This window comes from Martes martes, assembly GCF_963455335.1.
Source record: "Martes martes genome assembly, chromosome: 2".
In the NCBI taxonomy this organism is placed as follows: domain Eukaryota; kingdom Metazoa; phylum Chordata; class Mammalia; order Carnivora; family Mustelidae; genus Martes; species Martes martes.
In genome coordinates, this window is record NC_137889.1 from 15672532 (window position 1) to 15697733 (window position 25202).

Here is a 25202-nt window from a genome sequence, read left to right on the forward strand (position 1 = left end):
ATTAACCAATTATTTATAAGAATGTCTTTTAAGAATACAAGATGTCCCAAAAGACTTAGTACAGTCTTAGTTTTAATTTCTTCAGAAGTATAAATGCTACACAAATTTATTTAAAAACATTATTTGAAAATTTCTTTAAAATTCTTTATTTCGTATTAGTTTAGTGCATCTTAAAAATTTTAAATGACAGCAAATTAAAATTAATAATCTATCCAAAATTCACCAAACTAAATAAGGGTCAAAGAAATTTAAGGAATTAAACTTGCAAATGGCGTTTTTTATGTTTGAGCATATACCTGAAGGAATTATAGCTAAGACTACACTAAGTCTTTTAGACACTCTATTTAAAGAAAAGAAAGAGGTATTTGCTTTATGGAATGGTTTTCCATATTTGATGTGATCTCGGCCAGTCTGTAAGCTAAGAGCTGGATCTTTAAGGACTCTTTTTGCAATTTGATCCTATAGCTGGGTTTCAAGTTGCAAAATTAGAGATTTAAGAACAAAGGTAACATGTCATTAGTAAAATACCCAGGATAATGTAACTTGGGATGCAGAAGATAACCAAACGTTGCTCCTGTAAAAATACACACATTCTACGGTGTTAGGGTTGATGATCTTTGCTGAAATCCATTATGGTCTAAATTCTTTGACGAATAAGTAAACAGTGAAGTTCATCTGCCAATGCAGGATTGAGACGACAAGCCTGAAAGTCAAAGATAAAAAGTCAGTAATTTAGATACATTTTGAATTGTTAGGTCTTACTAAAACTTTTAAAAAAGTTTTTGGTTTGTTTTTAAGAACTACAGTGAATTTCAAGGGAATTTCTTAGTTATGACTCATTTCTATTTTGATTTCTTGATAAAGGAAATTCAAATTAGCCTATGCAAAAAAAGATCTTACTGAAAATAACCATGTTATTGTTACTGTCACTTGAAAGAGAAAATTTTATGAGTGCGAAAGAATCAAGGGAATTTACACACTGATGATAGTGTTCTAGGTCATGAATTATTAAAATAAGTAACATGGAAAGCATTAGGCCTCATACTTGCTATTATCTTATTATATGAATAGCAGCAACTTTATGATAATTTTATTTTAAAATAACATTTTATTATGATAAAGTAAATAGCGAGAAGTAATAGTGCATGTAACTGCGTAGAATGTCAAGAGTTTGGAAGAGACATCGGAGGTTATCTCGTTCACACCTGACTCCGTGCAGTAATTTTCCCTTCAGGACCCATGACAGTTGGTTTGCTTGGTTGCTAAGTCACCATCTTATAGGGAAGACTTCAGTTTTTATTTCCCAAGCAGTTGTATTAGGTTTTTCTTTATACTAAGCTAAAATTTCCCTCTGTGTACTTTAGAATCAATGAAAGGGTCCTAGGAGAATATATGAAGCTGGTTTCGTGGCGACCCGGAGAGGCAAAGTAGTTTGGCAGTTGCCTCATATGACAGGATTCCAGACCCTTCACTGGCATGCTACTTTTGAATTTTCTCCATTTTAAAAATCATCTTCTGTAAAATACAATGCCCCAAATTGAGTAATGGCGGTATTATCTCCCACCATGTGGAAAACCGTTTTAAGATTGCAGTCTGCTTGTTTTGCTGTTTTATTTGGGATGAATATATATCACATTTCAGCATATTTTTGACCCAGAATTTTCTCTGCTTAAATTTATTTAGAAAGGACATGATGGATACCACAGAATCTGAAACTGACTTGGATTGGGAATTGGTATAATACAGAGCATTTAGATTTTTTAAAAATTTAAAGACAACTGTTTTTCTTACTGGTAGAATGGTGTAGTGGTAAACCTCTCAAACGGCAGCTGTCTTTTGTACTGTGTTCCTATGTCTATGTGTCAGTATGGGCTTAATACTTTGGAAATTTTAATTTGAAACAGTTTAGAGTATCCAAAGTTGCCCGCACATTGGAGTCCCCTGGAAGGCTCATGATTTAATTGTTCTGAAATAACCTGGGCTTTGGAATTTTAAAAGATCCCCAGGTGATTTTATTTTATTATTTATTTTATTTTTATTATTATTTTTTATTTTTAAAAAGATTTTACTTTTTTTGAGAGAGAGAGTGAGAAAGAGCACCATCATGGGGTAGGAGGCAGAGGGAGAGGGAGAAGGAGATTCCCTGGTGAGCAGGGAGCCAGGGCGATCCCAGGACCCCAGGATCATGATCTGAGGCGAAGGCAGATGCTTAACCTGCTGAGCCGCAAAGCCGCCCCCCACCCAGGTAATTTTAATGTAGACCAGTTTGAGAACCACTACGATCCTATGGTCAGATTCAGGCAAAGGACTTAGAAAACTGTTCCTTCCCTTGTTCCCCTGCTCCAGGTAAACAGCTTGTGTACCCCACGAATTGCTCTATAAATTTTAAGAAGACATAATTCTAGTTTGGACTTCATGGATGTCAGGGACCTAAGGCATGCACAGTTTTTATTATATTTATTTTTTTTTTAAATTTTCTTGCAGTTACTATTCATAATGATTCCCCCTTTCCCCACCTCGTTCCCACTTTTTAAGTTGCTTGATTTTAGAGGTGAAATCTGTTTGGAATCTAAATCACATGAAATGAAACAGGAAAAGTCTCACTTCACCTGATTACCTCAAACTCATGAATATTCCTCCTAAGTGTGGTAGATGTCATACATAACATTTTTAAAAACTACATATCTTTAAGGTACTAGAATGAGAGTAGATTCACACTGCAGCGTGGAAGAAGGGATGAATATTCTGGCTTTAAGGTCTCTCTGGGTGCTGGGCCTTAGGCTGTAGAGTAGCAGAGTGAGAGGGAATAAGCATCAAAATGGGACTTCCATCATCTAGTTCAATTATGCTAATCAGAATCTGTTGAATTATCTGCAGACAATTCATGTGTCTGACAACCTCTCCTTGACAGGTTATCTGCACAATGGTTAAGTAGGAAAAAAAAATACTGATCCATAAAGATGTTCACGGCTTAACTACAAGTTCAGAAATATCTGTTTGGGTTCATTCATATAGATTCTCAGGCTTACTTACTTTAGAATAGTAGTGTTTGGCTGTTGCTTCATCCTTTGTGACACCCAAGCCAAGCTGAAGGCATCGGGCATGGTAGAAAGATGCCATGGCCATGCCTCTGATGATGAATTCTGGGAGACAGTCTGTGACCTGGGCTATCATGGGTATGTCGTGAACCTCATCGTAGTCAGCAATCCTGTTGTGATGTTTAATTGTGAAATTATAAAAGACATTGCTTTAGTTTACATTTTTGCAAATGACATATTCAGAGATTCAATATTCCTTGCGCCCAAAGTGATTTCCCCATTTTTTCCCGTTTGAGGATTAAGTTGTTTGTTATGTGAAGGGTAAATATAATAGAATATTTATATATAACTTATATATACTTAGATGTCATATATAAATTATATATGTGTATAATTTATATATAATAGAATAAATAGAATAAAATAAAACCAGGGGAAGAGGAACTACCAGAGTGGTTACATCACAGCTTCTCTGTGATAATACTTGTCAGGCTTAATAACCATTAGAAAACAAAAAGGTTTCTTTTTTTTTTCTTGTAATATTAATATTTTAAACTCAATATCACTTTGCAGATTCAAACAATGGGGGGAAAAAGCATTTTCTATTTCTTTGGATCATTTATTCAAACATTAACCTTAAATTTGCACCTAAGTCACATACATAGGATTGGAAAATATACTAAGTAACTAACACATCTGTCTTTGGTAAAAATGGGCAATAAAAAGAAGTCCTCCTTTATCACCCTGACACAAGCATGGAGAGTTGTGTGAGAATGAGAGCTACTCAACTCAATGTCACCCGTAAAATTATGGGGAATAGGAATGTGGATAATAATGGAAAAGACTGAAAGATTTTAAGAACTATTTAAAGTCTTGGTGTTAACCAGATGGGTACTTGGAGATTGGGGACTTTGAGGATCGCACTTTTAAGTGGCCTGCTGCCTGGAAGCCATGATATTGGGGGATGGAGGGTGGAACCAGCTCTTTCATCCTACATTGTAGATGGCTGCCCTACCCTGGGCGAGGGCAGAGGGGGTCCCGGGGGTGGCTCAGTCAGACATTATTGGGAGGGAAACACATCAGCATGGCCTTATAGCCTCTCTAGAAGACATCCGGGTTTGTTTTTCCTGGTACATTACTTTTTGTAAGTTATGAGCAAATAAATGTAGGAAAGTACATGGGCTCAAAGAAGAGAAATCTCCATATATTTTATAAGATGTTAATGTTGACATTTTTTAACCATTATTCTCATTGTACAATCTTATCAAGCTATCTTGCAGCTGTGCAGTTATAGAACATGGGGCTGAAGAGTCTAGAAGAAATTAAAACATATTTAATAAGCATTTCTTTTTTAAAAAAAGATTTTATTTATTTATTTGACAGATCACAAGTAGGCAGAGAGGCAGGCAGAGGGGGAGGGGGAAGCAGGCCCCCGATGAGCAGAGAGCCCAATGTGGGGCTCGATTCCAGGACCCTGAGATCATGACCTGAGTCGAAGGCAGAAGCTTAACCCACTGAGCCACCCAGGCGCCCCTTAATAAGCATTTCTTATATGCTAAACTATGTTAAGTACTTTATATACACTATTTTTATAATGCTATCGAAGCATTTTCTTCTTTATGGAAAAGGAAATTGATGCCCCAAAAAGTTAAAGTTGATGAGGATCACTCAGCTGGCATATAGAGCAAATAGCACTGAAATCCTGAAGACTAATGGCATAGAATTATACTATTCAATAAGGTAGCTGCTAGCTACAGGTAGTTATTTAAATTAATTAAAATGCAGTGAAATGTATGTTCAGCGCTCAGTGGCACTAACCACATTTCCAGTGCTCAATAGCCATCCTTTCCAGTATTGCAGCAAGTTCTATCGAACAGACCTGGCCCAGAACATTTAGTAAATGTTCTGTAACATTTACTGTAAATATGTCCGTCCAGCTTATTTACCTTTTGGAAAACGTAACACACTTAGTAAAAAATTTCATTTTGTAGTAATACTCCACGAGATTCCCTTGAGCATAGACATTTCCACGTTCTGCTGCTTCCCTTAAGCACTGCAAGGCAGCTTCAGTGTCCTGGCGGATGCCTTGTCCATAAAAATACATTAGTCCAAGTGCACCCTGGGACTCCAGATTTCCATTGCCACATGCTTCTGAGTGCCAATAGAATGCCTAAGAAAAAACACAACTTCATCTTATTTATTATTCACCAGGCAGAATTATAAGGGAATACTGGAAAGAAAAAAAAACTCTCATTATAAGGTAGTACTATTAATTAATCTCCTGGAATAGTTCTAGCACCTTGAGTATATTTCAGGTTGGCACCAATTTCACATACCTAGAAGAGAGTGCTAAGGTGAGCCCACCTGTCTTCTACCCACCGTGTAGGTTAGGCCACAGTCTAGACTGCAGCTGTTTCAGGATTCACGATTTCTCATTTTTCCAGAGGAAGGGTTGGGAGGGTAGGAAGTAGGAGCTAAGTGTCTGCTAGGCTTTGGGACACCTGCAATGAGGCACTGCAGGGAGAGGAGAGCTGCCGATGCTGAAGGGCAGTCAGGTCCAGGTGGATCTCAGAGATGGCGTCTATCGAGATCAGAGGCAACCAAGGTAAAAGCCGTGTGTGGTCACGAGCACATGTGCTCAAGATGCAACTGCAGTGAATTTGAATTAGTTCAAAAAATTATTTCCAAGTAGCTGTTTAACCAAGTGGGTCTTGGTTGCTATGTGTTTCTTTTAAGTTTGTCCTTAATGCCTCCTACAAGTAGGACTTGGCTCTACATTTCCTTCTCCCTATAGGATTTCTTTGAAAATGTTTCAGTTATTGATGATTAAAGAGATTGTATTTCTGTAAAAATCTTAAATGGATTTGATTTGTTACTAGGGTTGTGTTTTTTTTTTTTTTTTGGTATTTTACTTATTAGCGTCATTTGGTATTTTACTTATTAGCTCAGGACAAATTAATTTATTCACGTGTAAAAGGATTTGGGCTATATTTCAGGATTCTCTTAGCTTTCAAAATATAATAATATTTTGTTTGTGTGGCTTTTTATAGCATGCAAAATTCTCGCACATCTGTGGACTCCTTTGGTAGAGGTGGAGATGAGTAAAGCATGAAATGAGCTTTGAGATACTAAAATGTGAACTTTACATTTTAAAGAATTGTAAGAGATCTTTAAAACTAAACACTCATTCTTTACCATCCTCCATTCAAAAAAGAAATAGTGAACTATTAATCTACATGTGGTGCTAGCATTAAAAACAAATAGATCAGTGTTACCTTTTCTAAGTCTTTAGGCTCTTTTGTTGAATAATACAATCCTAGGATACTTTGAGCCTTCACACTAGCTTTAGGGTTTCCATTGTCTGCAGCAAAAAGCCACAGTCTGAAAAAGAAAGGCAAGGCAAGTTATTCTTTGTGTCAGCATTTGATTTAAAAAAAAAAAAATCTTGTTCTCAGGTAAAACTACCTTTCAGCTTCCTCATCTGATTGTTTGACGCCTTTCCCTTCATAATAAGCTCTTCCAAGGTTGTAGGCAGCTGCAAACTGTAAGTGTCTTGCTTTGGGACATGGAGAATCAACAATTTTCTTCATATATTCCACTCCTTTTTCCTTCCACAAAGGAAAAGAACAAACAAAAAAACCCTAGTTTTTAGTTTTATCCAAACTAAATTCTTTTTCCCAATAATATTGTAAAGTGTTCACCCTCTGACATGATGTTTGATGTCATGACTCTGTGCCCAGACAGGATGGTTGTGCTTTAGTCTGCAGAGCTGGAAAGAAAGGAGGGACAGAGGGAGGGAGGGGAGATACGTCTACTGAGTAGGCATTCCCAGAGCTCCAGGATATAAGGCATTTCCCTCATTCTATGGCTTTCAGAGTTGCATTATGTTTCAGTATGGTTTCTTTTTTTCTCTCCTCCTTCCTACCTTATTGCCCTTCTTTTGCATGGGTACAGTTTTTAGTACTTATCAAAGTATAAACAAAGGAATAGCTGTAACTTCTTCCACATTTATAATTAGAGTACATTTGTGAGCCCCAAACACTGTTTTCTCTCTTCAAGCACACCAGGTATGCTCAGTGATAATTTATATCCAATATGCTAATCTTCATATGACATCTGCTTAGTCGCAAAGAGCACAAGAAGACACTGCCCCCTCCAGAAATCCATTAGACACAAACTTTCAAACATCACTCCAAAAAAGAAAATGTTTGACCATCAAACACATTTCTTATACACCACATTCTAGCTTTTATCCTTCACTGCTCTCTCCACGTTCTGTTGCTGGCTGAACACCGCAATAATAGAAGATAAAGATGTTTGCCTTCGAATGAGACCCAATTTATAAGGATTTATTATTGTGAATGTGTGACATGGGTATTTGCCTTTTTCCCTAAACCTAATAGTAAGAGGAAGCTTACTGGTAGTCAAGTGATGTGATTGTGTAAATCCTTCCACAGATAGCAATGTTTAAATCTGGAGCAAACATTAAAAAATAACCACTTTTTAAAGTAGGTTCCAACCCCCACTCCCCAACTTTTTAAAGACACTGGAAAGTTTACCGAGCACACACAAGTTGGAGAGATTATTCTTTTTTTTTTTTTAATTAACATATAATGTATTATTTGCCCCCAGGGTACAGGTCTGTGATTCATCAGTGTTACACATTTCCCAGCACTCACCATAGCACATACCCTCCCCAATGTCCACAACCCAGCCACCCTATCCCAACCTCCCTACCCCACAGCAACCCTCAGTTTGTTTCATGAGATTAAGAGTCTCCTATGGTTTGTCTCCCTCCTGGTCTCATCTTGTTTCACTTTTTCCTTCCCTACTGGAGAGATTATTCTTAAAAACTGCAAATGGAAGGGATCCATGAAGTTCAGTGAACCCCAGGCTGGATAAACACAAAGTACCTTTCCTAGGCATACATCGTAGTCAACCTGCTGAAAGAAATCTTGAAAGCAGCCAGAGAAAAATGACATTAAATACAGGAGAATGACTATATAATTAGTATTTCAGAAGACTGAAATCACACTGTGCATCTTTTCTGACTACAACAGTATGAAACTACAAATAAATCAGAAGAAAAAAGGGGTGGGGAAGACACATGGAGGTTAAATAACATGATACGGAACAACCATGGGTCAACAAAGCAAAGAAGAAATCAACAAAGTATGTGGAGACAAATGAAAATAAAAACACAATATCCCCAAATATTGGGACACAGCAAAGACAGTTCTAAGAGGAAAATATGTAGTGATACAGGCCTACCTCAAGAAACAAGAAAAAAGCTCAAATAAACAATCTAACCTTACACCTAAAGGAGCTAGAAAAAGAAAAACAAAGTCCAAGGTTTGTAGAAGGAAGGAAATAATAAAGATCAGAGCAGAAATAAATACAAGACTGAAGAAAAATGTCAATGAAACCAAGAGCTAGTTCTTTGAAAAGATCAACATATGCCAACAAATCGAACAACCTTGAATAAATTCCTAGGATCATCCAATCTTCTGAAACTAAATCAAGAAGAAATTAAAAATCTGAACAGATTACTAGTAATGAAATTTAATCAGTAATCAAAACACTAACAAAAAAGTCAAGGAACAGATGGCTTCATAGGAAAATTCTACCAAACATTTAAATTAGAGGTAATATCTATCCCCCTCAAACTATTCCAAAAAAATAGAAGAGGAAGGAAAGTTTCCATGTACATTCTGTGATGCTAGTATTAACTGATACCAAAACCAGACAAAGACACCATAAAAAAACTGCAGACTAATATTCCTGATGAACATAGATGCAAAAATCCTCAACAAAATATTAGCAAACTGAATTCAACAATACAGTAAATCAAGTGGGATTTATTCCAGGGATGCAAGGATAGTTCAATATTCACAAATCAGTGTGATAACATCACATCAGCAAAACAAAGGATAAAAATCATATGATCATCTCAATAGACAAAGAAAAAGCATCTGATAGAACTCAACATCCATTCATGATAAAAACTCGCAACAAATTAGGTTTAGAGGAAGCATACCTCAACACAATAAAGGCTATATATGAAAACTCTACAGCTAACATCTTACTCGCTGGTGAAAAGCAGAACTTTCCCCCTAAGATCAGGAATAAGATAAGGACGTCCAGTCTTACCACTTTTATTCAACATAATACTGGAAGTCCTAGCCTCAGCAATCAGACAAGAAAAAGAAGTATTCATTTTTTAAATAAGCAAACTGTCACTGTTTACAAATGACAATGATACTATATGTAGAAAATCCTAAAAACTCCACAGAAAGCTACTGGAAGTCATAAATTAAGTCAGTAAAGTTTCAGGATATGAAACTAATAGTATGTCTACATACTAATAACAAAGTAGCAGAAAAAGAAAAAGAAATTAAGTAACTCTCATTTACATGGGTCACCTGGGTGGCTCAGTTGGCTAAGCCTCTGCCTTCAGCTCAGGTCATGATCTCAGGGTCCTGGGATTGAGCCCTGTGTCAGGCTTCCTAGTCAGTGGAGAATCTGTTTCTCCCTCTGCCCTCCTCCTCCACTCCCACCCATGCTCAGTCTAAAATAAAATCTTAAGAAAACAAAAAAAAAACCCCAAAACTTCCAATTACAACTGCACCAAAGAGAATAAAGTACCTAGGAATAAACTTAACCAAAGAGTGGAAGACCTATACTGTGAAAACTATAAAACACTGATTAAAGAAATTGAAGATGACACAAACAATGGAAAGATATTCCACACTACTGGGTGAAAGACAACATTGTTAAAATGTCTGTCTTACCCAAAGCATTCTATAGATTCAGTGCAATCCCTATCAAAATATCAACAACATTTTTCACAAAAGTAGAACAAAAAGTACTAAAATTTGCTTGGAGCCACAAAAGACCCTGAATTGGCAAAGTAGTCTTGATAAAGAGCAACAAAGCTGGAGATATCATAATTTCAGATTTCAAGGTATACTACCAAAGCTATAGTAATCAAAACAGTATGGTATTGCACAAAAACAAACACAGAGATCAATGGACAGGAGATAGAGCCCAGTAGTAAACCCACAATTACATGGTCAATTAATCTATGTCAAATGAAGCAAGAATACACCATGAGAGAAAGACAGTCTCTTCAATAAATGCTGCTGGGAAGAGTGGACAGTTACATGTAAAAGAATGAAATTGGACCACTTTCTAACACCACACACAAAAACAAAAGGGTCCGAAGACTTATACGTGAGACCTGAAACCATAAAATTCCTAGAAAACAGGTAGTATTTTCTCTGACGTTGGCCATTACAACATTTTTCTAGATAATGTCTCCTAAGGCTAGGGAAACAAAAGCCAAAATGAACTATTGAGACTACTTCAAAATAAAAAGCTTTTGTAGCACAGTGAAGGAAACCACACCAAAAGGAAAAAGCCAAAAACCTACTGAATGGAGAAGTTATTTGCAAATGATATAGCTGATAAGCAGTTTTAATATCCAAAATATATAAAGAACTTACCCAACTCTGTCATATACACAAATAATCCAATTAAAAAATGGGCATAAGACCTGAATAGCCATTTTTCCAAAGAAGATCTAAAGATGGCCAACATCCCGCATTGTCAGGAAAATGCAAATCAAAACTACAATGAGCTATCACTTCACACCTGTCAGAATGGCTAAAGTAAAAAAGACAAGAAATAACAAGTGTTGGTGAGGATATAGAGAAAAAGGAACATTTGTGCACTGTTGGTAGGAATGCAAACTGGTGCAGCCACTGTGGAAAACAGTATGGAGGTTCCTCAAAAAAATAAAAATAGAAATACCGTATGGTTCAATAATTCCCCTATTGGATATTTACCCAAATGTAATGAAAATAGTAATTTGAAAAAATATATATGCCTCAGCATTTATTGCAGAATTATTTACCAAAACCAAGATATGGAAGCAACTTAAGTGTCCACCGGTAGATGAATGGATAAAGAAGATGTGGTATATATGTATTTGTATGCACACACACACCTTAAATTAATACAATGTTACATGTTAATTATATCTCAATAAAAATGGCAGGGGGCAACAATGGTAGTAGTGAGTGACTTCTCATGGGAATTAATGAAAGCCAGAAGATTTGAGAATAGCATTTTTAAAATGTGGAAAAGAAAAACTCGACCAGCAAAAAAATTCATAAAAAATGAAGGCAGATTAACAACATTTTTAGATGACCAAAATCAGAGATAATTCATTATCTGCAAACTGTACTATAAGAAATGCCCTTCAAAGGAAATTCTTTAGGTTGAAAGGAAAAGAATATAGTGCCAGATGTCTACACAGGTTGATAGGAAGGAATAAAGAGTTCCAGAAGTGGTAAGTATATAACAAACATAAAAGGATACACACACACACACACACACACACACACACACACACACACACATATGGGTACCTAATTGTTTTCCTCCTAGTTTCTTCAAAAGATATGACTAAAGCAAAAATTACACTTTTATATTTGGGGATTTATAATATAATGTAAATTTAAGAATTATACCATGACAACACTAAAGATTGGGGGTAGGTGGGTAAATGAAAGCATACTTATTCAAGGTTCTCTTGTTTTACCTGAAGTAATTCAATATAAACTCCATGTAAACTGTGATAAAAGTGCATACTGTAATCTCTAGAACAACTATCAGAAAAAATATGACTAGAAAATAAGTTAAAAAGGCAATCAAATTGTTTCATCACCATTTCTCATTAAGTTGAAATAGCAATTTTATGACGTGCTAAATACTCCTCTATCTGTGTACATCTGTTTCTGGACTCTTGTTCTTTTGCTCTTTGCCTTGTTCCTGAACGAAACCCCAAAACCACATTGCTTTAAGTACCACGGACATATATTTGGCTTTCTGCTCTTTCACATGAATTTTTTAATCAGGTTGCCACATGCCATAAAAAATCTCATAGGGAATTTGATTCTGATTACATTTAATACACGAAGTTAAGTCTGGGGAGTGGTTAGATGTAAGACGTAGGAAAGTAGTGTCTCTGGGAAACCAGCGCTGCTGCCTGAGGAGCCCCGAGACAGTGAATTTCATAAGCTCCTGCAGTCGGTCTGGCACTGAATTACCCTTCAGTGTTTACTGCCTGATGCTATGGAAAGTATTTAAAAAGCTTTTTCGGATTCTATGAAATAGGAAGAGAAAGGCTACATAGGTAAACTTGTCCTCACCACAATTTTACCTCAGCCAAAAATTTGGTTACTTTAACCCGTTTTCCCCCAGTGCTATTTCCAGGTTGCATTTGTTGCTTCCTCAGATACGGCAGCGTGTGCGATCGTTATCTCTGTGGGGTAATAATGACCTGTGAATGCTCCCTGAAGAAAACAGTTCAAATCTACCGCGCAAAGTATACACGGTTCAACCAGCCTCTGGACCAAATGAGTATCAAGAACACCTTGGTAAATTAATAAAAGAAAGCGATAAAAATTAAGAGTGGGCTCTTTGGCCCTTTACGGCAGGTTAAGAGTATGATCAAGCTAACTGTGTCACTCTAGGGGAGGAGGGACCTGCAGAGCCCATCTTTATGCTCCTCTGGCCTCCGTATGTAGTTACATTCAAGCCATTCTGTTTGGAGTTGCCCTCTGCCGACCCATCGAATCTGCTAACCTTCTGGCTCCTCTACTTCTTCATGTTCTTAATTCCCACATTTTCAGCTGATTCTGTATCTGTGGCCATAGTCATTTCTTTGTTCCTCTTTCCCTCCGTGGCCTTCATCTATTTGGCAAATAAACCATTTCTCTGCGTACTCAGCTGCACTCAAGCAGCTGAGCATGGTCCTTCTTTAAACCCGTGATCACACATTTCAGAGTGAGCTCTCCGCCCTGGCAAACAGTACTATCAATTTGTCTCATCAATTATCTGGCCCACTTACCTGGTAGAGAAGATACGATTTCAGACTTTCTCCTTTGTCTTCACACTTCTACTGCTCCCTGCCCTTTCCCTCGTTCTCAGTTCATGGCTTCACCTTTTTAAAATTTTTATATTTTTATAAAAAAACATGGAGTGGTTCATGACTTTGTATGTCATCCTTGTACACAGGGACTATGCTAATTTTTTCTGTCCTTCCAATTTTAGTACACATACTGCTGAAGCAAGCATATGGCTTCACTTTCTGCACTGAGAAAATAGAAAATCAAAAGAAACACCAAATCCGTGAATTTACCCAGCTCATCATTTTTTCCCTCTATACTAGATCTCGTGTATCGACTTACAAATATACTGTGGCATCTCTGTTCTGGGGGGAGCCCCCCTCGAGTCCATGATCCCCTCGTTATTGTAAATGCATCTGTTCTGCTTTATGGTAAAACTCAGTGCTTCTGTCCACCTCCTCACCTGCAGTCGTCTCCTCAGCCCCCTTTGGCCTGCGTCCCTTACCACTCCACTGCAAAGGCTGGTCACTCTGTTCAATGAGATTCATCTTAATGCGCCTAATTGTAAGTGCTCAGTTTCCATTAAACTCACCTCAGCAGAATTTGAGACAGATGACCACTCCCTCTTTTTTTTTTTTTTTTGTATAGATTTTATTTATTTGAGCGCATGAGATGGGGGAGGATCAGAGGGAGAAGCAGGCTCCCCGTTGAGCAGGAGCCCGATTTGGGGCTCGATCCCAGGACCCTGGGATGGACCCTGAGCTGAAGGGGAGATGTTTAACCAACTCGGCCTCCCAGGCACCCCTCACTCCCTCCTTCCTGAAACAGTTTCATCTCTGACTTCCACATCACCACACACTCCTGGTCCTCTTCCGTTCTCCTTTGCTGGCTAGTCTTTCCCTTCTGACCATTAAATACCGGACAGCTCCCCACGTCTGTCCTTGGCCTCTTCCTCTTCTCTGCGTTCACTCATTCAGCAACCGTGTCCAATCTGGTGCTGTAACTCCCACGGCTCCACAGAGAAACCCCCGCTGATTTCTCCAGTCCTGACTGCATCACTGGCCTCCAGACTCTGTGACATCTCTGCAGAGGTGACTTATCAGGTACGTCAGAAAGTTATATAGAGACATAAACATTTAGGTTTTTCTTGTCACGCCCAAACTTGCTCTTCCCTCAGTCATCCCATTGTTGTTAAATGGCCATATCTGCCTTGATTCCTCCCCTTATTTGTTATTGTTTATTATTCCTGCCCCTCTCCCAGTCCATCAGAAGGCCTGCATCCTCTTAAGAATATATCCTAATCTGCGCCCTTTTCTCTATTCCCACAGTGGTCCTTTAGTGCACTCGGTATTATCTGAACTGCAGATAAAACCTAACTGGCTTCCTCAGTGGCTTCCTTCTCCTCCTGCCTCGGTTCAATCCATTCTCCACACCATAGAAAAAAATGACTCTTTAAAAATGGAAATCCTGTTAATTTCACTCCCTGTCAGTGTTTTCACTACATCGGTAACACGAGCCACACTCTCAGCCCTAGTTTACCAAGTCCTGTGTGGTCTGACCCGGTCTCACTGGTCTGACGACACTCCAGTTATCCCTGCCTTCTTTCTCAGATCTTAACACTAACTCTTTCCTCTGCTTGGGAGGGAATTCCCCAGCCTATGCACACGGTTTCTCCCTCTTGTCGCACAGTTCTTAGCTCGATGTCAGATAAAATGATGGAACAACACAAGGAAGAAAAGTGTAACCCCAGACTCAAAGTATTCAGATTAATGTTAGGGAATGACCAATGACCAGAAAATTGATGCTCGAAAAGCCAGTAAGTTGATATGAATTTCAGAGTCGGTACTTTGTACAGGGGCAGAGGAAAATCAATGGGGGAGGGGTGACAACGGTGCCCGCTCCACCTTTGAGCGCTGTGGTACACTTCGATGGAAGGAGAGCCCTTGCCCTAAAGAGGGGTGGGTCTGGGACTGCTAAGTTTCTGATGAAGCAAAGAAGTAAACGAAATAGTCTGAGAAAAGGCTGAGGATTTGCCAGCTGGAACATTGCCCCAGGGAGGACAGCCGTGAGAGCAGGGGAGGAAACAGAAAGCAATACAGAGTCAAGGATATGGGAGAAGACAAATGACCAGAGAGAGCTGTAAGTTGCGTGTGGTGGCCAAAGATGATACAGCTGTGAGGCTTGCTGGGACCAAATGAAGTCAGGGTTCTGAATGGAATTCTGGTGTCAAGTTTAGGTACAGTCACAGTGGGTTGGCTTCATGATGTCTGGTAGAGCCCCCCTGTTGGCAGCAATCAGGCAGAGACCGCAAACTTGGGACTAGAGTGAGTATTTGCAATGGCCGTTACTCGCTTTGAGACTGAAGAATTGACCAAGTAAATGTTACTTTACATGGTCTCTTGGTGGCCAGCTAACTGGCTGTCCATAGCAGCACTCCAAATCATGCCCTTCTTTTGATCTTCAACACTGAAGTCTTTGGAAGTTTTGGAAGAGGGACAGGATGTAATCAGATTTGTATTTTTGAAAGATGACTTTGATGGTGGTTTGAATGATGAATTTGGGACAAGGACAAGAAGTTGGGGATCTGATTCTGAAATAACCCAGGTAAGGGGTACTGTGAGCTTGAACTGGAACAGAGGGAGCGGGAATAAGGACTGAGGATAGATCTGAAAGAGATTCAGGAGACCGTGTGAGTAGGTCCAGTATGACCAGTGGAAAAGATTTTGTTCCTGTTTGGGAAAAGACTCTCTAGTCTGGGCTTTTAACTTTAGCTTTAACTACTCCTAAGTTATAAGGAAACACACTTCCTAGTATTGTTTGTTTGTTTAAAGGTTTTCATTATGAATAAGTACTGGATTTTATGAAGTGCTTTTTCAATACATACTAAAACCATTATACGGTGTCTATTATTTAGGCTACTAAAGTGGTATATTTATAGATTTCCTTATGTTGAATTGTTAAATATCTGGGCTAAATTTTACTTGGTTATGATATTTCATTCTTTTAATGTATTACTGATTTTGTTTGTAACCAGGGCAAATATTTTATTTTCTTAACAGCTGCTCCCCTAATTTTTCTTAGGTAGGATCTTTCTCTAGGAAAGTTCTTTGGAAAAGCCTTTTGAGGTGTGACCCTAATAATGGTATTGTCAGCAGGGGGCCACAAAGTCAGTCAATAAACATTATTGATCCTCTACTGTGGTTCTAATACTGTCCTAAGTTCCTAGGGGATTTAGCAGTGAGCAAGATTAAAAAAAAAAACAAAACCCTGGATTTTGTGGACCTTACATTCCAACTAGAGAGTGAGAAATTAAACAGGTAACAAATACAGATCACCATTAAAGTTTGTGAAAAAATTAAGGGGTGTTAATTTTGGTAATATGGCCACAGAAACCTCTCAAGGGGAGTAACATTTGAGCAGAGGCCTGAATGAGGGAAAGGAAAAGTGTGAGAGGACTATATTACTCTCTGAGAAAATTGGGATAAATAACTTTTTTTTTTTTTTTTTGCATCCGGGAAAGAGAGGGTAGAGGGAAAAAACACAGAAAGGGGAAAAGGTGGAGGAGAAAGTACTCAGCAAGTTTGTAAATAATCATTTGAGGTAGTGCAGCCTGTGAGAATTTCTTCCCATCCCAGTTAATTTGGGCAGCTGACTGACTGTAATGGTTATGATGAAAGCAGATAAATACCAGAGAAGTGAGTGGCATGGTGATAGAGCGAATATTTGAAAGAGTCTTGATACTTTTTTGGTAATTTTTTTTAAAGCGCACTTTTGGTTTTTTAATGACTTAAAATTGACATAAGAATCAGAGTCCTTTGAAAATCTAACAGGAAATCAGTTGAATAAAATAATTATGATATTTTCAAGCCTATCTGAATTTGTTGGCAAAACAATTACAGAGAATCTGAATCACCTGAGACTGATTTTTTTTTTTGTGCCAGATATTTAAATGTTGGAGTCAATCACTGAAATAATAAGCATAGGAAACTTATAGCCTTTGTTTATCTTACAGGGATTAATTTTGAATAAAATATTTTCTAGAATGGATTTTAATACTGTTCCCTAAAAATTGCTTTATTATCTGAAGATGAGAAAAGATTCATAAAATTGGTATGTCAATTTACATTTCTTTTTTTTTTTTTAAGGATTTTATTATTTGACAGAGAGAGATCACCGGTAGGCAGAGAGACAGGCAGCTAGAAAAGAGGAAGCAGTCTCCCTGCTGAGCACAGAGCCCAATATGGGGCTCTATCCCAGGACCCTGAGAACATGACCTGAGCAGAAGGCAGAGGCGAAACCCACTGAGCCACCCAGGCACCCCCCAATTTACATTTCTGATTTCATTCAGTGCATCTATAGGACATGACAGAGAGATTAGGTGGCTACTGCCTCAAAATATATGGTTAAGTGGATGCAGAATTGGCATTAAGATTACTGTTCTGGCCCAGGTTTCTGTATGCAAGACTTTCAAGTGCCTGGCTGCCTATCTGGATACACCACAATTCATGGGTAGTTACGCCAAGACTAATTCAGTTAGGGGCCACCTGAGGGGCTCAGTAGGTTAAGCGTCCATCTTCGGCTCAGGTCGTGATCCCAGGGTTCTGGGATCCAGACTGGTGTCCGGCTCCCTGCTCAGCAAGGAGTCCGCTTCTCCCTCTCCCTCTGCCCCTCCTGTAAAATCTTAAAAAAAAAAAAAGACTAGTCCAATTAGTATACTGAAACGTGCAAAGAGATGGGTGAGGAAGTTGGGTCCAAGCTACCGAAGGTCTCCTAACATTGTTCATGTTGCTCCCTCCATCCGAATGCCAGTCCTGACCTTATAAGCTGTTCTTATGTCCTGAGCGTCAGCACCTGTCAATGGCTCTGTGAAAACAAGTCCCGCCTTGTGCCTAGCACACACATCTGTCTCCGTCCAGGACTCACAACTGCACTCGTAGTTTTTCTCAGGCTATGATCTCCTCTTCATACTTACCTTTGCTTCCCCCGCATCTCAGACTCTTCCCGCCTCTTAAATGTTTGTGGAATGAAGAAGTGAGTAAAGAATACAATGAATCCAACTAAACGAGAGCTGGGTAAGTCACAAGAGTACGCACGCACCTTGGGGATGGTAAAGTAGGTGCTCACGGCGCAAAAAACAGAGGCAGATATTTTTTAAGCTGCTTTTGTGTCCTTTAAGGCAAATCCAATGATGATGATGACCCCCATGAATGGTACCAGTGCACAAAGAAACGCCACTGCCTTAAGTGGTAGGATCTGTGTGTGTTTTAAGCATCGGGTTTGTAGGTGAACTAGAGGTGAGTTCAAAGGACCTGGGAGCTGCTTACTGAACATCTAGAGAGAGACAGGCAGTTGGTGGTATGGATCTCAGCATGGGGCTCTGGTGTGAAGACAACAACCTGGACGTCTTTGAAAACTATTAGCCACGGGGCAGGATGAGCTGAGAGAGAGTAAAGTGGGGGCAGCAGAGGCCTAGGTTCTTTTTTTCCTCAAAGATTTTATTTATTTATTTGACAGATCACAAGTAGGCAGTGAGGCAGGCAGAGAGAGAATGGCCACCCAGGTGCCCAGGGACCTAGGTTCTGACATACTTCGACACTTAGAAGAGAAGTAGCTAGCAAAGGACAGGCGAGGCTATGAAGAGATGAAGAGGGAAAGTTGTATTCCAGACACATACAAGATTTGATAGAAGACTGGGGCACCTGCGTGGCTCAGCTGGTTAAGCATCTGCCTTCAGCTCAGGTCATGATCCCAGGTCCTGGGATCGAGCCCCGAACTGGGCTCCCTGCTCAGTGGGGAGTCTGCTTCTCCCTCTCCTTCTGCCTACCACTCCCCCTGCTTGTGCTCCCTCTATCAAATAAATAAATAAATAAAATCTTTAAAACAACAACAACAACAAAGAACCCCCCAAACAGTAGAAGATGATAGAAAGAGGTTTTTTTTTTTTTTAAGATTTTATTTATTTATTTGACAGACAGAGATCACAAGTAGGCAGAGAGGCAGGCAGAGAGAGAGGGAGAAGCAGGCTCCCTGCTGAGCGGAGAGCCCGATGCAGGACTTGATCCCAGGACCCTGAGGTCATGACCTGAGCCAAAGGCAGAGGCTTAACCCACTAAGCGACCCAGGCACCCTGGAAAGAGTTTTATAAAGCATGGGAGAGAATCTTGAACACTGAGAGGAAGATGTTTCAAGAAGGGTCTGGTCAACTGTGTTCAGTTCACGGTAAGGGCAATGTAGTCCTACATTCTACATGTTACTATGCTTTTAACAGGCTAAGTTATAAATAGTTTAAAATAAAATATCTTGTATTTAATGGAAATATTCATTTTTTCATCATTTACTTATTTCATATGCTATGATTATAAAAGTACAAATGAAGAATTTCAGGAATTAAAGTGTAGTCCCCATTGTTAACTTTGTACAACATAAAGTCAGGAAAGAAGACACTGGTTGGTAACTACACGTGCCTCCCGTTACTTTACAAGTTGTCTGGTATCTTGACAACTCTGTGAGTTAGGTGGGCGGGTTTTATCTTGTGTGCTGCTTCCAGTGGACTGAATTGGTAATGTCACCTTCAAGCTATGTATTCATAAAAGTCCTGCGCTATGTCTGGATTCAACTATTAAGGGGGCTGTGATCAGTTATCCAGGATGGCCATGGCCAAGGGTGTGGGGAAATGACAGATGTATCTCTAACTTAGGTTTATTTGTCTTCATTTTACAAATGTGGAAACTAGAGTGCAGAAATAATTTCCCCAAGACCATACTGCTTATAAGCAGTGACATGAAGATTTGAAAGCCTATGGCTTTTCACAAATTGTTAATAGACCATTATGGATAGAGCGGTTTTGTTAGTGAACACAGAGAAATTCCCAATCTTTATTTGATAGTGTGTGAAATAAGGAATAGAAAAAATTAGAATACTGATCTCCAAACCTCATAGCTCAGTTTCTTTCTTTTATCTTCAAACATGTGTAAATAAATGAAGTCTAAAAATATCAATACACGTTAATTATGTAGGTATTAAAATCATAATATAGATTATATTTATTGACAAGGAGGACATTCAAAATACATTGTTAGCAGAAAAAGGATATTAAAAAAACATATATAGTATGGCCCTACATTGAAAAAAATGTACACACACACATACACACACACACACAAATATATATATATAATTTTTTGCATGGGGTAATACATGGAAACATATATTTTAAAACAATAACCAGGTTCACATTTGACAGTAGAATTTGGTGATCCTACTTTGCTTATTTTCTAACTTTCCCCATGGAATAATTTTTTAAAATAAAGGAAAACATTTTAAAACAAAAGTGTTATTGACAGTCAATGGTAGCAAGGAGGGGGCAAAAAGAAATTTTGTTTTTCACATAAATGTAAAAATGACTACTGCTACCCTTTAAATACTAAAAGGATAGATATTATTAAAATATAAGTATAGAAATATATTATTAAAATATAATTTTAATTCTATCAAATAATCCATTAACTATGAGATCTTTAAAGACCATGAACAAACAGTAACTTACAGCATCTGTAGGTGTCCCCAGCCCATCATAATACATCACTCCTAGCTGGTAAGTTGCTTGATGGTCTTTCTCCTTGATTTCTTCAAACTGCTCTAATGCTTCTTCATACCATCCCTAAAAGCTCCCAGGAAATATTGAATTATTTTCATTATTACCTTAAAGTAATCCCAAATACTTAATTCCCACCTAAATCCGGCTAGGAGCACCAAATATAACAAAAGACAGCAACAAATTTATGGAATTCGCAAGTATGGCATCGACAATAATCAGCACACTATAAAATCAATTAAATAGATGTGAATATGGCAACTGAGCGTAGTGACCAGGAAGAATCTGGGTGAGATTTCTCTTTTGCTTTCACTCTTACTTTCGGATATTGCCAAACTTCTCTTGAAATGGTAGTGCAGCTCTCTGCTCAATCCATCCTGCCATATACCCTCACCACTTCTGGAGTCTGAGAAACTTCAGAGCTGGGGCCAGAGCATCAGTGAAAATGTGAACATCAGGATATTCACTATTATTAAATATCCACTATTTTGATGGCTCATGTCCTCCAGGGTTGCAGTTCTCCAGCTAGGGAAAAGACATGGAACAACAAATGTGATTTTCTAAAATTATGTTTCTCCCATACTTCCTTTGGAAACCTACATGTTTTAAGTCTCCTCAGCAGTTCTGTGATCTGATGCTATGGTGTGAGGGACTAATGGGGCTGATATCTTACTCCACAAAGGAAAATGCCTTGCACTAAAGACTGAATCCTTTGTAATTGTGGAAAGAAAGTGTTACTAAACTGGAAAGTTATTACTTAGGGAGAGCAGACCAGAGAAAAACAACTTCTGGAAGGCCAACAGCAACTGAAGTCCTTTTTTCATAAACTATAATGAATCAACAAATTGACAAAACCAATTAAAACTGCGCCAAAATACTAAGAAATACTGATTTTAAAGAACACATAATAACGAGCTAATAACCTAGCTGTTAAGACTCAGTCTCCTTTCTGGCTAATGATTGGCCTAGATGTGAGGGAGCTGGAAAAGTTAGAATATACTATAGGAAGAAAGAGAAAGGAGGTCCTTTTAGTTTTCATGATTTTTAATACCATCTACATGCTGGAAAATCTCAAATATATATTTTCAACCCAGACTTCTCCTTGGAGACCTAGACTCTTAATGTGTAAGTTTCTACTTTGAAACCTGTCTACATGGATGACAGTGGACATCTGAAACACCATGTGTATGAAACCTGAACTCTTGACTATCCTCTCAATAGTCACCCTCCCCATTCCTCTACTTTTCAGTCCATGATGCTATTATTTGTGTCTCCAAAGTAAATCCAGGATCCAGCTTCCACTGCGCCATTCTGGTCAAGACCAGCATCCTCTCTTGCCCGAAGTAGTATGATTTCCCCCTAAACTGGTCTTGGTTTCATGCCTGCCTTCTAATCTGTTCATCATGGACTCAAGACACTTGAGTGTTTTCTTATTACAATTTAAACAAAGCTCATCTAAAGCCATTCTCTGCCTGGCTTGTTACCACATTGGTCTCAATTTCCAGAGCTCAGAGAGCACACCCTCATCTCTGAAACATTGCATTTTCTCCCCTCTGCCTGGAATGCACTTGCACTGGGCTGTTTGCACCGCTTCTTTCATTTTCTTCTAATTAGTTTCTTTCTTTCTTTCTTTCTTTCTTTCTTTCTTTCTTTCTTTCTTTCTTTCTTTCTCTCTCTCTCTCTCTCTCTTTTTTTAAAGATTATTTATTCATCGGAGAGAGCGAGAGAGAGCAGGGGCAGCGGGTGAGGGAGAGGGAGAACCAGACTCCCTGCTGAGCAGGGAACCCCATACAGGGCTTGATCCCGGGATCTGGAATCATGACCCGAGCTGAAAGCAGACACTTAACCAGCAGAGTCACCCAGGTGACCCTCTTCAAATTAGTTTTAACCACAGGTCTTTCCACCCTCTCCCTAAGTTAATCTCTTAACTTACCCAGTTTACTGCTCTCATAGTACTCCTTCTTATTTGTAATGATGTATTCATTTATTTCCTTCCCCTAGTAGACTATAAGTTTCATGAAATGGGGATTATTCTGGTCCCCTCGTTATGATATAGTCTGAACTTAGTGTCATAATAGTTAACACCTATAAAACACGTATTAGGTGCCAGGCCCTGTTAGTAATATTTCTACAATGAATACATCCTTACAGTGGCTCTAGGAAACACACATTACCCCCTTTTACAGCTGAAGAAACTGAGACTCTAAGAGGTGAAGTCTTTGTGTCCAAGGCTACACAATTAACAAGTACTAGGAATCATACTGCCTGACCTGATGCCCCAAGCTGAGAGATCATTCTCTTAACCTATGCTAGCCTCATGGTGACAGGTGCATGATGAGCCCTCAACAAATATTTGTCGTCAGAAGGAATGACGGGGCCATCAGATTTAGGGGTAAGTGGGATAGAGGTTAATAGCTGCCCAAATAGTCAGTGAGTGGTGAAGGGATTGGGGACAGCTGGTCCATTTCCACATGTCCCCGTGAGGGTCAATGAAGGACTGCTGTTATATATATTATATGTTTTACACAGTTTCACCTACATCTGTGCCTCAGGATGCCTCAGTGTAATGTGGAGAAAGAGGGCAGCTATCCTCCTACCTCTGGAGAGGAACATATGAAGCCTCTAAGTACTAGGTAAGAATCAGGGTCTTTAGTTGTTATTCATATGAAAAGAATTTATAAATGATATTATTTGGGGCAAAAATATAAAAATGATATTTTTAATTTCTAATGTGAGAATGGATTATATACCAGAATGACTCCTATAAATGACTTTCGTTAGAATGACTTTTATGGGGGAAGGTCAAATATCTTCTTAATCTTGTACTTAAAGCCATAACCATACCTATAGAATTTACCAGAATTCCCTCTGCATAAAGGAACTCTACAGGAAATTTTGCAGTGAGGATCCAACAACAGCATTATATGAAATGAAAAATGGGAAAAATAAAATAGATAAAACAGAGAGGGGGGGTAAACCATAAGAGACTCTTACCTCTATGGGACAAACTGAGGGTTGCTTGAGAGAAAGGGGATGGGGGGATGGAGTAACTGGGTGAGGGACATTAAGGAGGACACGTGATGTAATGAGCTCTGGGTCTTCTATGCAACTGATGAATCACTAAATTGTACCCCTGAAACTAATAATACACTATATGTTAACTAAATTGAATTTAAATACATTTTAAAAAATGAAAAAAAAAAGAACCAAAACCAAGCAGGAAATAATACCTCTTCAAAATATAGTTGGCCTCGGAGGAAATATGCCATAGCATCCCCTCTTCTTATTCTTTCCTTCAAGAGCTGCAATGCCTTATCCACCAAATTCTCATGGCTGTAATGATCTGGTTTTAAAAAGGTAAAGAATTCCATCTTTATCCCTATGATATGACTCTTGAAGTCATGAATTATATAGAACTCATCTGGCACTGTTTATACTAGTTCCCTTCCTGGTTCTCATTTATAAAGCTGGCCTCCTTAGCTCAAGGGAAAAAGATGATGACAGCACCTAACACTGCACCTGGTATAATCATGAAATATGTGTTTTTTTTTTTTTAATGAAATATGTGTTGATTGGTTTCCAAGCCCACCTGGTTTACTAATAGGAGCTTGAGCACTGCAGTCTGTGTGCAGTTCTTTAGGCCAAGCTACCCTGTGGATGAGTGAAATTCTTAATTTGAACCTTAATTAGAACTACTCTAACCAAATGAGCTAGTGCCATTCCCAATTTAATATTTGTAAGTCTATGGAAACAAAATGGTATCTTTCAATGCCGATTTGAAGTAAAGTGTGGCATTGTTTTCTTTAACAGAAGTGACATCTGGCTTCTCTTTTGCAGAAGGGTGTCCTAAAGTCTTAAGAGTAAAATCAGGATTGGAATCTAATTATGAGACTTCTCCACTGAGGACTGGTTACCAGGTGAGCAGCAATTTCTCAGATTCCTGCAGGAAAGCTAGAAAGGACTGGAAAGTTAACCAGTTCCTTCACAGCAGTTAAGGCTCCTCTTTCTTGTCTTTTTTGCTCTGGTGTACAAAACTGACTTCTAGTGAGAATAGTATCAGAATTTGTACCAGTCTTTTCCTTCCTCCTTTGGAAGAATTTTGGGTTCTTAGCACCATACCAGGATAGAGAGGTATAAAAGGGGTTCTTGGGCAACTTTTCACTGGTCAACTTCATCCTGTTTCCACAATGTGTATTCTGTAAACAAGAATAAAAAAACAAGATGGTAGAAATGTCTTCCTCCAGAAAAAAATGCAAAAAGATCCCACTCTCAGTTGGCACTCCTAAAATGCAGCCTCCCCACATTTGCCTAGGGATGGGGCAGCACATTACAAGCTCAGGGATGTGCACATTCTTTCTGAGGAAACCAGGGCCATCCATAGCTACGAGAGGCATAAGCATCCTCCGTTCTGTTTCCACAGCGTGGGATGAAAGAGGAGGGCCATTGGCAAGTCCTCGCTAGCTATGAGTTCACATCTGCAGTGGCTTGTGACATCACGACACCTGCCACTAGCAGGAACTGGGGACCCTGCCCATAGACAGAGTTCTTGTGCACTGGTACTTTGCCTCCTTACTGAAGCTCATGACACTCATTCATTTCAAATTAAAGCATTAGTCTGTTTTACCTGGGAACACACTTTATTTTAGCTGTGTTGTT

The 25202-nt window shown here is 38.8% G+C and overlaps 1 protein-coding gene across 2 annotated transcripts; it reads right to left on the reverse strand.

Moving 5' to 3' along the window:
* Window positions 1-637: 637 nt before the first annotated feature.
* Window positions 638-24736, reverse strand: LRP2BP (LRP2 binding protein; the record flags this gene model as incomplete). Of its 2 annotated transcripts, none has more annotated exons than XM_080797279.1 (8): window positions 638-703; window positions 3034-3208; window positions 4985-5208; window positions 6314-6419; window positions 6504-6646; window positions 20499-20612; window positions 23777-23889; window positions 24616-24736. In XM_080797279.1, 8 exons carry the CDS (start codon window positions 24719-24721, stop codon window positions 638-640), a joined length of 1047 nt encoding a protein of 348 aa, XP_080653405.1. The 2 variants fall into 2 exon arrangements, with proteins under 2 accessions (XP_080653405.1, XP_080653404.1); XM_080797278.1 differs by having other exon boundaries at window positions 6504-6643; window positions 24616-24721.
* Between the last annotated feature and the right edge of the window lie 466 nt (window positions 24737-25202).